The 12,700-nt window shown below is 53.1% G+C and overlaps 1 protein-coding gene across 3 annotated transcripts; it reads right to left on the reverse strand.

Annotated features, from left to right (window-relative positions):
- Positions 1–1,749: 1,749 nt before the first annotated feature.
- Positions 1,750–12,406, reverse strand: CUNH11orf24 (chromosome unknown C11orf24 homolog). 3 transcript variants are annotated; one of them, XM_032153695.2, is made up of 5 exons: positions 12,284–12,406; positions 8,478–8,675; positions 4,013–4,187; positions 3,053–3,240; positions 1,750–2,137 (listed from the first exon to the last, which is right to left on the reverse strand). In XM_032153695.2, the coding sequence occupies exons 3-5, from the start codon at positions 4,086–4,088 to the stop codon at positions 2,057–2,059; spliced, it is 345 nt and encodes a 114-aa protein (XP_032009586.1). In that variant the 5' UTR covers positions 4,089–4,187; positions 8,478–8,675; positions 12,284–12,406; the 3' UTR covers positions 1,750–2,056. The 3 variants fall into 3 exon arrangements, with proteins under 3 accessions (XP_032009586.1, XP_032009584.1, XP_032009585.1); XM_032153693.2 differs by having other exon boundaries at positions 1,756–3,240; XM_032153694.2 differs by lacking the exon at positions 12,284–12,406 and adding an exon at positions 12,073–12,105 and having other exon boundaries at positions 1,756–3,240.
- Positions 12,407–12,700: the final 294 nt, after the last annotated feature.

The following is a 12,700-nucleotide window of genomic DNA, read 5'->3' on the forward strand; positions in this document are numbered from 1 at the left end:
GCCCATCCCGGGCAGACGGTGTCTTGTCAGATTCAAGGACAATGCTGTGAGCTGGCCTAGAGCTCAAGATGGCAAGGGAGATGAGCCAGGGGCTGGAACCAACTACCTTCCCAGCCAGCACCGGTACCTGTACTTAAGCATGCAGAGGCGACTCCAATGTGTGACGGCCAGGAAAGGGAGACAGTCAGGCACAGGGTCTGTGGAGTGTGGCTGTCAGTCCAGAAGGCCTGACTCAGGCAGTGGAGGCTGGGAGAGGGGAAGGGGCCAGCAGGACGTGACAATGAGAAAAAAAAAAGGCTGGGGAAGCCAGGGTGCAGCGAGGGAGAAGACAGGAGGGGAGGACCAGAGGGAGTTTCTGACCCATTCTCCCCACTCCATATTTTTCCAGCCTCAGCTTTGAAGTTATTTCAAATGGTTTGGGAGTTACTGTCTTAGCCTTTTATCACAGGCCCTTTGACATCCTTTTTGGAGGTGAATTTAAGAAAGAAGCTGGACACCCAAACCTAGCCCAGGGAGATCCTGGTGAGGGGAGACTGGAGATTCTGGACAAAGATCGGCTCTGCCTCAGCGCCAGGTGGTTGAGAAGTCACAGCCAACTCCACAAGCGTTTTTGGGTGGGGCCCCATGCCGCCACGTTTAGAGCAGATGCTGCTCTGTCTCTCCCCATTTCCCAGGGGAAGAAGCCGAGCTCCAGAACACTCTATAGCTTGCTCCAGGTCTCAGCAGCTGCAGACCTGGCCTGAGAACATGGCCTTACAAGATGCCCTGGCCACGTGTGGCCCATCAGTTCTTTCTGCCTTGGGCAGGTGGGCAGATGAAGGCCCAAAGGCCAAGCTCAGGCTGGGCAGGTGGCAAAGGAACCTAGTTAGACAAAGATTTGGGACTCTAGGACCAGGGCTCAATCCTGACTCTGGGCCTCCGGGGGTGACTTTGCTCTGTGCCTCAGTGGTCCCATCTTCAAAATGGAAATTGTGATGCTGATCTCCTGGGGCTGATGCAATGCAGCAGGTCACACATGTGCAGCAGGCTACACACACACAGCGGGTTACACTCACGCAGCAGGTTACACACACGCACCAGGTCACACATGTGCAGCAGGTTACACACACACAGCAGGTTGCACTCACGCAGCAGGTTACACACGCGCAGCACGTTACACACACACAGCAGGTTACACTCACACAGCAGGTCACACTCACACAGCACAGGGACAGGGTAGGCACGTAACAAGCACAGAGCAAGTGCTGGCTGCATGTTCAGGATGGGAGCCTGGAATCCAGGGGAATTGGCCTAAGGAGCAGGCTCTGGGGTCGAATCCCAGGCCTGGCCCTGGGGTCCTCGGTTACCTGGGGCAAGGGACTTGCGCTATTCAGGACTAGTGATAATGACCCCACCTCATGAGCAGGGCAGGATCAGATTCTGTTCTGCGCAGGTTCAGGCCGAGCTGGCCACACCATGGGGGTGATGTGTTGAATTTAGCTCCTTCGCCCCTAAAGCTGGCTCCAGGAGGCTCACCGAACAGGTCAGAAAAAGGATTAAAGATGTTGGCTGTGGCCTCTTCTTGGGCCCAGGAGCCTCCCAGCAAGCCCCAGGACGGGCATGGGTACCAGGGAGAAGCCCAAGTCAGTGGTAACGACACAGTCAACCTCCAGGGTGCGGAGTGATGGTGCACATTCACAAAACCAAACTCTGCCACGTGCATGGCAGAAAGAAAGGCTCCCCGAGGAGCAGGATGCACCCACACGACAGTGCCGAGCAGTCAGTACTTTAATTCAGGTCAGGCTCCGACACCTGGGGGGACAGGGCCCTGCCCACCCCACCCTGAGGCGGAACCCCCAGCTGCTCCTGGGCACAGGATCATTTACAAAAATAAATATGAAAAAAGCAGCAACTCTTTAGTGATCATGGAATTAATCTGACAGCAATTAAATGTGTTTAAGCATCTGGCATATCTCCTAAATTGCACCAAAAGAATTTGGAAGCACTTGGTTTGGTCTCAAAGGCAAAAGGAAAGGACGAGGAAGGGGCCAGGCCTCCCGCCAGGCCCCCGCCTCCCTCACATTTCCGAGTCCGCATACATCCCGTTGATTAAGTAGTCCACCTGGGTGTAGTCCTTCTTCTTGTAGCTCTCATAGGCCTGCAGGGCAAACAAAACTAAGACTGTGATGAAAAGGGTCACGCCGAGTAACAGCACCACCAGGAGGAGAGTTTTGTCCACCACGGCCTGGGTGAGGGGCTCAGTAGTGACCACCAGGTACTGGCCTTGGGTGCTGGGCTGGCACGAGTCCGTGGCTGGCATCTTAGTGCCCCCTGAGCTCCTGGGTGTTGGCCCAGTGGAATCAGTACCCGATGTGGCTTCAGTCTCTATCTGCGCTGGTGCCTGGGGTGTGCCTGGCCCAGCGGCCCTCTGGGTATATGGTGTGGGGCTTGGCTGTGTCATGGGGGACATGGCCTCCACCTCAGGGATTGGGCTGGTGTGAGGCACTGGCACTGGGCTGGCAGTTGGCTCCCTGGCTTGTGCCTTGGTGGTGGTCACCACTGTGGGGGTGGGGGCGGGCTCTGGGGTTGTGTTTGAGGGCGTGGGTGTGGATTTATTTGTTGTGTTAACCACAGGCTGGTCCACTGACACCTGGCTAATGGGACCTTGTGCTTGGAGACGCGTAGGGGGTACAGGGCTTGCCGTGGTGTCACTGGGCATGTGCTTGGAAGGACTCGGATGAGTGCTCATGGGGCTGCTTGTGTTTGCTGTGGTTGCTACACGAGCAGTCTGAGCACGTGTGGCCAACATGGCCAGGGTTGCTGTTCTTGGCAACGTGCTGCTATTTGGCACTTGTGCGAGGGCTGTGCTGAGAGATGGATGCCCAGTGGCGGTAATGGATGGGGTCCGCCCTGCGGAAGTGGACGTGGGCATGGGGGGTGTGAGTGTCATGGGAGTGCTGGAGGCCGCAGTCGTGGGAGCGCTGGAGGCCGCAGTCATACTGGAGGCTGCAGTTGTGGGAGCAATGGAGGTCACACCATCAGCTGCACCTCCTGAAGTTGCTGGTTCACTCACATCTGTCCTGCTTGTGTCCTCTGCTGTGACTTCCGTAGAGTTGAGGTGGGCTGCCGAAGTCCCTTTGGTCAATGTGACAGGGGAAGCTGCTGCCATGGTTACATCCTCAGATGTTTTATTATCAACTGTTTCCACAGATGCATTCCTCTTGACTAATCCCTTCCACATTTTGTTAGGGACAAAGTTGCCTTGAAGTCAGAAAAAGGAGAAAAAGAGACACAATCACGTTCAATCCTGCGCAGGGGGATTGCTCAGGGATCGGCTTCCACCCAGCCCTGTGGGGCCCCCTCCTCAGCCCAGCCAGAGTCGGGGGAGGTGATGTGCGGACATGCTTCCTCCCCATCTCTCTTCCCACTGTTGGTATGCAGCTCATTGAAAAAGCCCTTGTCAATTTGATTTTAAAACTCCTTTGCCCTCTATGAACCCCCTGCCCATTGAAGGCTTCAGACCTTCACTATTTGATCCAATTCCCAAAACATCAGAGTAAAAGTCTCACACAACAGGTGTGAATCACCATTAAAAACCCACTGAACGCACACCCAGGTTTACAAAGCAGATAAACTGCACAGGTATTCACATCATAAAACAATGCTTGGCTTTGTGAAAGGATTCACTGCAGGAATTCTTGGAAATGAATGGCACAGAGTGGGAACGCAATTAAAGATCCGATGTATGAAGGAACCAATTCCCCAGTGAAGATTCAATTTAGAGATGACGTCAAATCTTGCAGGCCAAGGGAGCAAACCTTTCAGGGCTCAGCTGCCTGGTCCTGCTGGGGGCTCTTTGCCCACCATGACCCTGGAGAAGGAAGGTTGGCCTGACAACCCTTCCCTGCCCGGCACCTGGGAGGGCTGGGGTTCCGATGTGTTGGCCTGGGTTTGCAGACGTTGCTTTCATGGGCTCAGCATGCTTTGTGGCCACCGTGGGCCCATCCAGCAGTCACACAGCTTTCTCACTTACGTGGATCGTTGGATGCCGCATGGCTTTCAGATAGGGACAAGGAGAAAATCCAAATGAGCACAAGAGCTGTCCACATCTTGCGGGTGAGCTGGGAGCAAGGCTGGGCGGTCCCTGAGGCTCCCAGCCAGCCAGCTCCTCAGGCTGCTAATGGTTCCCTCCTGCTTGGCCAAGGGATCTGTGGTCAAGAAAGCATGCTGGTCAGAAGGTGTCTGGCCAGCAACACACAGCCTTGCCTGACAGCACCTGCTGTGGAGGGCTCTGGCAGGGTCCAAGGTGCAGACTGAGCCAAGTGCTGAGACCAGGGCCTGGTGCCCAGGAAGACCTCAGCCATGGTGTAGTAATAATCTGCCCCGTGCTTTGCATCTGATCACTTCTTGACCCAATTTCACTATGAATCTCAACCTGCAAAAGTTCCCATTCTCCCATCCTAGAGTTCAGAGCTTAAAGGAGCAGGAGAGAGGGCTAAGACTTGGCTGTGTTCATAGGGTGAAGGCTTTCTCATCACCAAGACTGGTCAAGTCTTCCTCCTCAGCTTCCCCCATGGTCTGCAGAGTACAAATCAAGCCTAACGCACCCCATGTGCACCCTGTGACAGGTGACTGTGCCTTTCACATGGGAGATACTACTTAACCATTCATCCATCAATCCACCCATTCATCCATCCACCCGCCTGCCCACCCATCCATCCACCCACTATTCTATCCATCTACTCATCTGTCCATCCATAAGTCCATCCATTCATCCACCCACCCACCCATCCATCCACCCACTCACCCATCCATCCACTCACCCATCCATCCATCCATCCACCCACTCATCCATCCATCCACCCACCCATCCATCCACCTACTCATCCATCCTTCCATCCACCCACTATTCTATCCATCTACTCATCTGTCCATCCATCTACCCAACCACCCACCCACCCATCCATCCACCCACTCATTCATCCATCCATCCACCCACTATTCTATACATCTACTCATCTGTCCATCCATAAGTTCATTCATCCATCCATCCATCCATCTACCCACCCACCCATCCATCTATCCACTATTCATCTACTCATCTGTCCATCCATCCATCCATCCATCCACCCACTCACCCACCCACCCACCCACCCATCCATCCATCCATCCACCCACCCACCCACCCATCCATCCATCCATCCACTCACCCATCCTTTCATCCAATATTTACTGAGTGCTTACTCATGTGCCAGGCAGTACACTTAGGACAAAAAGGTGAAAAACACACAACCTCTTCAGGGACCTGAAGTCCATGGGAGACACAGAAAAGAGGTCATTGCAGGCTGGCACAAGCATTGTGCAGGGTGTGACTCAGTGCTGGGAAGCAAGGAGGAGACAGTACGCAGGCAGGCCTTGAAGAGTGAGGTAGGCTGGTCCTCTGGGCAGAAGCCCCAAGGATGGTTGGGCCCCAGAGGACGGGGTGCCAGAGGGGCCCAGAGGACACAGTTCAGCCAGTGGTGGTGTGGTCGGCATGCCAAGGAACGCTTCTAGGGAAAGCGACGCCTGGGCCACATTCTGAAAGCTGGGTGGGGGTGGGCAGGCAGGTGGAGAGGGAGCAGCAGATGACAGCAGCAGGGTCAGAGGCAAGGAAGAGCATGGTGAGGCGGGAATTAGTCTGGAGAGAGCGAGGAGGCCCCATGAGCCACGTGGCAGTTTAGATTTCACAGTAGGGGGATGGGAGTCCCTGCAGGGCCTTAGACAAGAACAGGAAGGTGCTTTTGGTAAGAGGGGAGGCAGGGGCAGCCAGTGAGGGGCAGCGATCCAGGCACCTGATACAGGCGTTGAGTGAATGAGTGACTGCCCCACTTCAGAGACTGCAGTGGTCCCCACAGCCGGCCCAAGTCGCTGTAAAGCAAAGCCCTCTCCTTCATTCTAATGCTCCACAGAAGTGATGTGGATGACTTAACACATTTTTATTTTTTTGAGATGGGTCTCGCTCTGCTACCCAGGCTGGAGTGCAGTGGCACGATTGTACCTCACTACAGTTTTGACCTCCCAGACTCAAATGATCCTCCCACCTCAGCTGGGATCACAGGTGCACACCACCACCCCTATTTTTTTGTGGAGAGAGGGTTCTCGCTATGTTGCCCAGGGTGGCCTCCAGCTCCTCGGCTGAAGCAATCTTCCCGCCTTGGCCTCCAAAGTATTGGGATTACAGGCATGAGCTACTGTGCCCGGCCCTTAACGTATTATAAAAAAATTATTTGGTTTGGTTGATTTGTTTTGTTAGATAAAATAATGAAAACAGTCACAAGGAAACCAGCACTTAGCAGCCCATAGCAAAGTGGGGCCCCAGCTGCATAGCTGTAGGCGGACTGGGGCTTGGGGGTGCTGGCTGAGCTGCCCATTGGTCACTCAGGGACAAAGGGGCCACCGAATGCATGAGTGGCAGGAGCAGCCTTTTAGCTCTTTCAGCATTCACTGTCATTCCCTTGAGGAAGCTACCGTAATAGGGTCAAGAGACCATGCAAGGGGAGTGGGAGACCAGCAGGACACGCAGAGGCCAACAGCACTGCCTGCGTTCCAACCCCATCTCCCAAGCTCATTAACCAAGTGACATGTGCAGCCACAGATCTCTGAGCCCCGCTGAGCTGCATGGGAGTGACATGGGATCACGCGGGCAAGGACCCAGAATGGCGCCTGGCTTAGGCAGCAGCCCACCCGAGAAGCACTTCCAGCTACGCAAAAGCAGCCGCTGCGCGACAAGAAGCCCCTGGGTGGCTTCCTGCCTCCTGTAATCCACGTGGACTGTTGTCAAGCTGCCCCAGGGCTGGAGAAAGCCCTTAGAGCACACACTCCTCTGGAAGGCCGGTGTGTTCCTCGAGACTCCTGGTCTCTTTCTGAGAGCCACTAACTTTTCTCTAGCTTCAAATGGTGCTTTCTCTTCAAAATGGTCTGTAAGGGCTCCTGATGTGTTAGGGGTTTAGAAAAATTACTTGGCCTTACAAACCACAGATCTAGAGTGCAAAAAGCATTCTTTGTTCTGACAGAAAAAAAGTGTGGCGGGGGGGATGGGGAGAGAAGAAACTAACCAATATCACGCAGGACAGAACTGAAACTGGAAGGTTTCGGGCACAAAGAACTCACAATCCTCCATGGGCCAAGGCAGTGCAGCTGGGCTTTTGATAAATATGAGTATTTAAACGGCTCTCTCTTGGGCCAGTAACATCTACCAAATGTTTTTAAAATGCTACCACCCCTGGGCTCCAGATGTTCCCCAGGCCTGAGCCCAGGATTTGAAATCCTCTGGGTGAGTTAAAGGTGAGATGATGTGGCAGGGGCTTCTTATGGGTGAAGAGGGTCTCGGCTCCTGAATGTACCCCAGCCCCAGGCCTTCTGCTGCCCCCTCACTACAAATCTCTAGGGCAGGGGTCAGCACACTTTCTCTATAGAGGACAGGATGGCAGTATTTGGGATTCTGTGGGCCATTCGGTCTGTGTCTTAGCTACTCAATTCTGCCTTTACAGTACAGAGGCAGCCCTGGAATAGATGTGAATGGTGGGCAAGGTTGTGTCCCAATAACACTTTATTTATACAAACAGGCAGCAGGTGGGATTTGGCCACAATTTGCTAGCCCCTGCTTTAGCACTTCAGCCAGCTTCAGGGACCGTGCTCCAGCTACAGCAGGGAGGATCAGACTCAATGTACTGAATGAACCTCCTTCTTGTCCAGTTCCTTGCCTTGGAACAGACAAGGACCTTCTCCTTCCTGAGAGGGGACAGCCTCTCATCATCTTCTGCTAAGAGGCGCCCCTCCACCACCCTGCATGAGTGAGACACAGCCTCCCTGCAGCACAGAGGAGGCTTCTGTGAGTGCCCACGGCATCACCAAGGTCAGGGAGAACCTCTTGAGGTAACTTGCATTTGTGTCACGAAGCCGAAGAGGGTTGCAGGGAATTGCGTGATCCCCATCCTGTTCATGGGCCACCACCCCAGTCTACTCAGAAGATGAGGCCTCCTGATCAGACACAATGACTCATGCATGTAATCCCCGCACTTTGAGAGGCCGAGGCAGGCGGGTGGATCGAGCTCACGAGTTAGAGACCAGCCTGGGCAACATGGCGAAACCCCATCTCTACAAAAAATACAGAAATTGGCCAGGCGTGGTGGTATGCATCTGTAGTCCCAGCTACTTGAGAGGCTGAGGTGGGAGGATGGCTTGAACCTGGGAGGCAGAGGTTGCAGTAAGCCAAGATTGCACCTCTGCACTCCAGCCTGGACCACAGAACCAGACCTTGTCTCAAAAAAAAAAAGGAAAAAAAAAAGGAGGCAGGGCCTCTGACAGTTAAGGGCCACAGACTGGGCCTTCCTTGGTTACTAGAGGCCTGGCTGTCTTTCCTTTTCCCTTGACCCTCTGATGATCTTGCAAAGCTCCCTCTACGCTCACTGTCCCATCACCCAACAAGCAGGCCCGGCCTGCAGAGCCAGGACACTCACCAGAGGCCGCTGCTAAAGGTATGCTCCCAGCCTGGGCCATCTTCCTCCTTGGAGAGCTGCAGGCTTGGCACTGTGTCGCTGGGCGAAGTCTGGCTTTGCAGGGGGTGAAAGCCACGTGGTGGGGCACTCCCGGGCCATGCCATCCTTTGTGGCACATGTGAGACAAAGGTAGACTCTCCGCTCTGGTAACAGACGCATCTAGAGTTTGAAAAAAAGTCCACATTCCTTAGGAAAGGCATGAAGGAAAATTCCAGTGAGGAGGGAGGCATGGAAAGAGCAGCATTCAATAGATCATTCCACTGGGAAAACGACAACATGGATCAAAGCTTTCAATGTCAAAACTTCCAATGCAGGCTGGGCGCAGTGGCTCACGCCTGTAATCCCAGCACTTTGGGAGGCTGAGGCGGGTGGATCATGAGGTCAGCAGTTTGAGACCAGCCTGACCAACATGGTGAAACCCCATCTCCACTAAAAATACAAAAAAATTAGCTAGGCGTGGTGGCGGGCGCCTGTAATGCCAGCGACTTGGGAGGCTGAGGCAGGAGAATCGCTTGAAACCAGAAGGTGGAGGTTGCAGTGAGCCGAGATTGCGCCACTGCACTCTAGCCTGGGCAATAAGAGCAAAACTCTGTCTCAAAAACAAAACAAAACAAAACAAAAAACAACAACTTCCAATGCAGCAACTTCAACTGCAGTTTCTTTTAAGGAAGCACTCAGACAGATGTCCAAAGATGATCTACAAAGATATTTCTCACAGCATTATTTAGAAAGAGTAAAAAACTGGAATAGTTCTGTCAAGTATGGCCCCATTCATATATAAAATACTATGACAACTGTTAAAAATATACAACTCTCTACTTATTAACATGGGAAGATATATAGCATGCATCAATAAATGAACAAGGCAGATTACACAGCAACGTGTGGACCATGATCCTATTTTCGTTAAAAGAAACATTTATTCAAGGGTCTGGAAAGATTTGCACTAGAATGTTAATGATTATCCCTGGGGAATGGATTCACCTGTGATTTTCATTCTCTACTTCATATCTTTCTTTCTTTTTTTTTTTTTAACAAGCATGTATCACTTTTGGAAAACATTTCTGAAAGGCTCCAAGGAAAGAAAACAGTGTATTTTCTTCAAGTACTTCAAGCCACTAAGCAGAAAGGCACAGAGTTCTCCCACCTGATACAGTTTCCACACACTGATTTCCATAATTTAGAGAGACTACACGATCTATATACCAGGAGAGACATTTTCCTAGGAGCCAAGCAAAACTTTAGAGGAATCCAGAAGCAAAGCCATAATGCAAAGATGTTAACCGGCACAAATGATTCTCTCATTGATGAATATTTAACGCGAACTCAAGAGATTACAGAAACAGCTCGTCACCTCTTATCCTGGGAAGGTTATCAGTAGTAGTGGTGATATCAAGGACCACCATGGGCCTGCTCCCAACACAGATGCCCACGTGCGCACACACACATGCACTTACACACGCTTGTGTGCACACAGCTGCATGCATGTCCATCTGCACATGCACACATGCCACCATATGTGCGCTCACACAGGCACATACATACACATGCAAAATCACACACACAAAGGTGAGGGCACACACATGGCGCATGTCCACAAGGCTATCTCAGGACACTCCACAGGTATCTCAGGACACTCCATGGGTTTCTCAGGAAACTTCTGCTGGATACCATCACCACTTATTCCCTCCCAGCCGGTGGGGCTGGTGGTCACTCCCACAGAAACAGGAATTGGCCACTGTGTAGTCAAGAACAGGCCTTCGTTGTCCTATGACTTCATCCCTCTGCTATGGTCCTGCCTCCACTTTCCAACAGAATATTCTAAATGTCAAGATCCCACGCGGGAACCTGTGGTCATCTATGTAGGTTGACTCATGATGGACAAACCATTAACAACATTTAAAATAACTGTTTCCCCTGCAAGGGCTTCGAGCCAAAATTAGGATGTGGGTCTTGGGACCCCACCCAGTTATTCTCATTATTATCTGATACAGGGAGACTGGGTAGATCAGGGTTTCAGACCATAACAGATGTGAAAAAAGAGACCCCAGGGGCAGGAGGGGAATGAGCAAGAGAGAATTAAGTTTGTATTAAGTTGGAGACCAGGGCAGATGGAAAGACGGAAGGTTAGGCTGGCATTGGGAGCTCCCTTCTTCAGGGGTCAGCTCCCCATAGGATCTGCAAGGAAGGTGCAACAGGATACTCCCTTGAGCCAGGTGACACCCCATGAGAAAGGCAGCCCCAGACTGTGCCCCGGGTGTCAACCTCCCTATCCTTTTCTGGTTCATGACCTCGAGACGCCTCCCAAGGCATCTTGTCTGAATTCTTGTGTTCTCAACCTTGGCTTGTTATATGTGGGGCACTTCATGCCAGTTACACAAAACTGGACTCCAAGCGTGGTGCTACATGCCTGTAATCCCAGACACTCAGGAGGCTGAGGTGGGAGGATTACAAGCCCAGAAGTTTGAGTTCAGCCTGGGCAACATAGTGAGACCCCATCTCTTAAAAAAAAAAATGGGAAAGAAATAACTTAATTCTTTTCTTCTGGCATAGAGAGGTTCCAAAGACCAATCCTGAAGCTTGGTAAAGAACTACAGCTGTTACCCCCACATTCTATCAGGCTATTAAGACTCACTCAGCAGCAACATGGCCAGGTCCCCACACCAAGTTAGGCAAGGTACAGATACCAAGGAGTAGGAACTGCAAAAGCAAATACAGGGCAAACTGCAGGTACCTAATCCTGACACGTCACCTGGCTGAACTTTGGTAGCAGAAGCCCAAGGAACACACAGACTTATGGCTTTGTGTATATAGACATTGTCCTGTAGTCCAAAGGATGTGACTTTGTGGCAGATGGGAACCTGGAACATTGGACATTTATTATATTACATTAACTACCTTGCTTTCTTCCAGGTTTCTGGAAGTTTTGGTATCATAGCTAAATGCTAGAGCCTAGTTTTTGCTAAGAACGTGGGTAGCTCTGACATTCCTTTGTCCATTAGGCAGATCCACTGTATAAATGGAAAAATTTGTATTTTAAATATTTTCCTTGCTGATTTTATTGAAATGTTAGAGATTTTCCTGGGGCGAGGGATAGCTGCAAGTTGTTAAAGTCAGATTTCTAAGCACGATGATATTTCTGGTAGCAAACCATGCGTGTGGAGGCCGATTCCTCCTATCAGCCTAAGTCAACATGCTAAGCAGCCACACGGGGGCTACTAAGTGACTCGCATGGGGGAAGCAGGCAGGGAGACAGATGGGCAGGGGAGGGAATCTGGGGCAATGCACAACCTTCACCCAGGTACAGAGAGGGTCTGGGGGATAGGTCTGGGTCACTCAACTAAGAGCGACACTTCTTGGGGTCCAGTCCCGTCCTGGGCTTGCTCGGGAAAGACCCCAGGACAAATTCGCCCCCCCTACGAGAGTGTCCCCATTCTCCTCCCAAAATGGGACAAGCGGGCCTCTTCTCCAGTCTCGGACCCCCTTCAGCCCTCCTCCTTCCTCCTGCCTCTTGGGCCCCCAGCCATGCTCGGCCCCCCGTTGACTCCTTCAGTACCTGCATTGCTCAGCGTCTTGCACTCTGTGCGTGCCCCATCCGCCGCTCCTCCTGTCCCGTTCCTCCTGCCTCTCTCAGCCCCACTCACTCTCCCCCTGCCCCTCGTGCCCCCATCCAACCCTCCTCCTGCCCCCCCACCTCTGTCTCTCAGTTCCAAGCCGGTCAGGGAGCCCTGACAGCAGCTCCCCGGACGGCAGTGCGAGCCCCTTACCCGGGCGCAGCAGGCCCGCGGCGGCCTGGTGGCCCTCGGACAGTAGGAATGAGCCTGAGGCCCGGCGCGGGTACGTGGCCGGCAGCGCAACCCAGGCAGCTCCGGGCAGCGCGCCCTGCCCGGGCCCCGCCCAAACGCCGGAAATGACGTCATGGAGGGCGGGGCGGGCCTGCTGGCCGGGGCGAGGAGCGGCAGCGGAGGGGCCTGTGGGGAACGGAGGCGAGCCGGAAGAGGGGGCGTTGTCTGCTCTCAGGCCCCGCCTCCCCGGGGCCGGCTCGGGCCACGTCTCGCGCGCTGCCAGAAGGAGCTATTTTGAGCAGGTCTGTGGCGGAAGTGGGTGTTCCCGGGTCTCGGCTGCCCAGCTGTGCTTGCTGCCGTCTTGGGGTCCTGGGGTGCCTGGGTTGGCCTGGGTGAGCT

This window comes from Hylobates moloch, unplaced genomic scaffold (assembly GCF_009828535.3).
Source record: "Hylobates moloch isolate HMO894 unplaced genomic scaffold, HMol_V3 SCAFFOLD_5, whole genome shotgun sequence".
Taxonomy (NCBI): domain Eukaryota; kingdom Metazoa; phylum Chordata; class Mammalia; order Primates; family Hylobatidae; genus Hylobates; species Hylobates moloch.

Excerpts from the sequence above, each read along its gene's own strand:
- CUNH11orf24 (XM_032153693.2), bottom strand. The coding sequence starts at position 4,088 with ATGTGGACAGCTCTTGTGCTCATTTGGATTTTCTCCTTGTCCCTATCT. Across the intron at positions 3,241-4,012 it reads TGCGGCATCCAACGATCCAC|GCAACTTTGTCCCTAACAAA; the intron begins GTAAGTGAGAAA and ends TCTGACTTCAAG.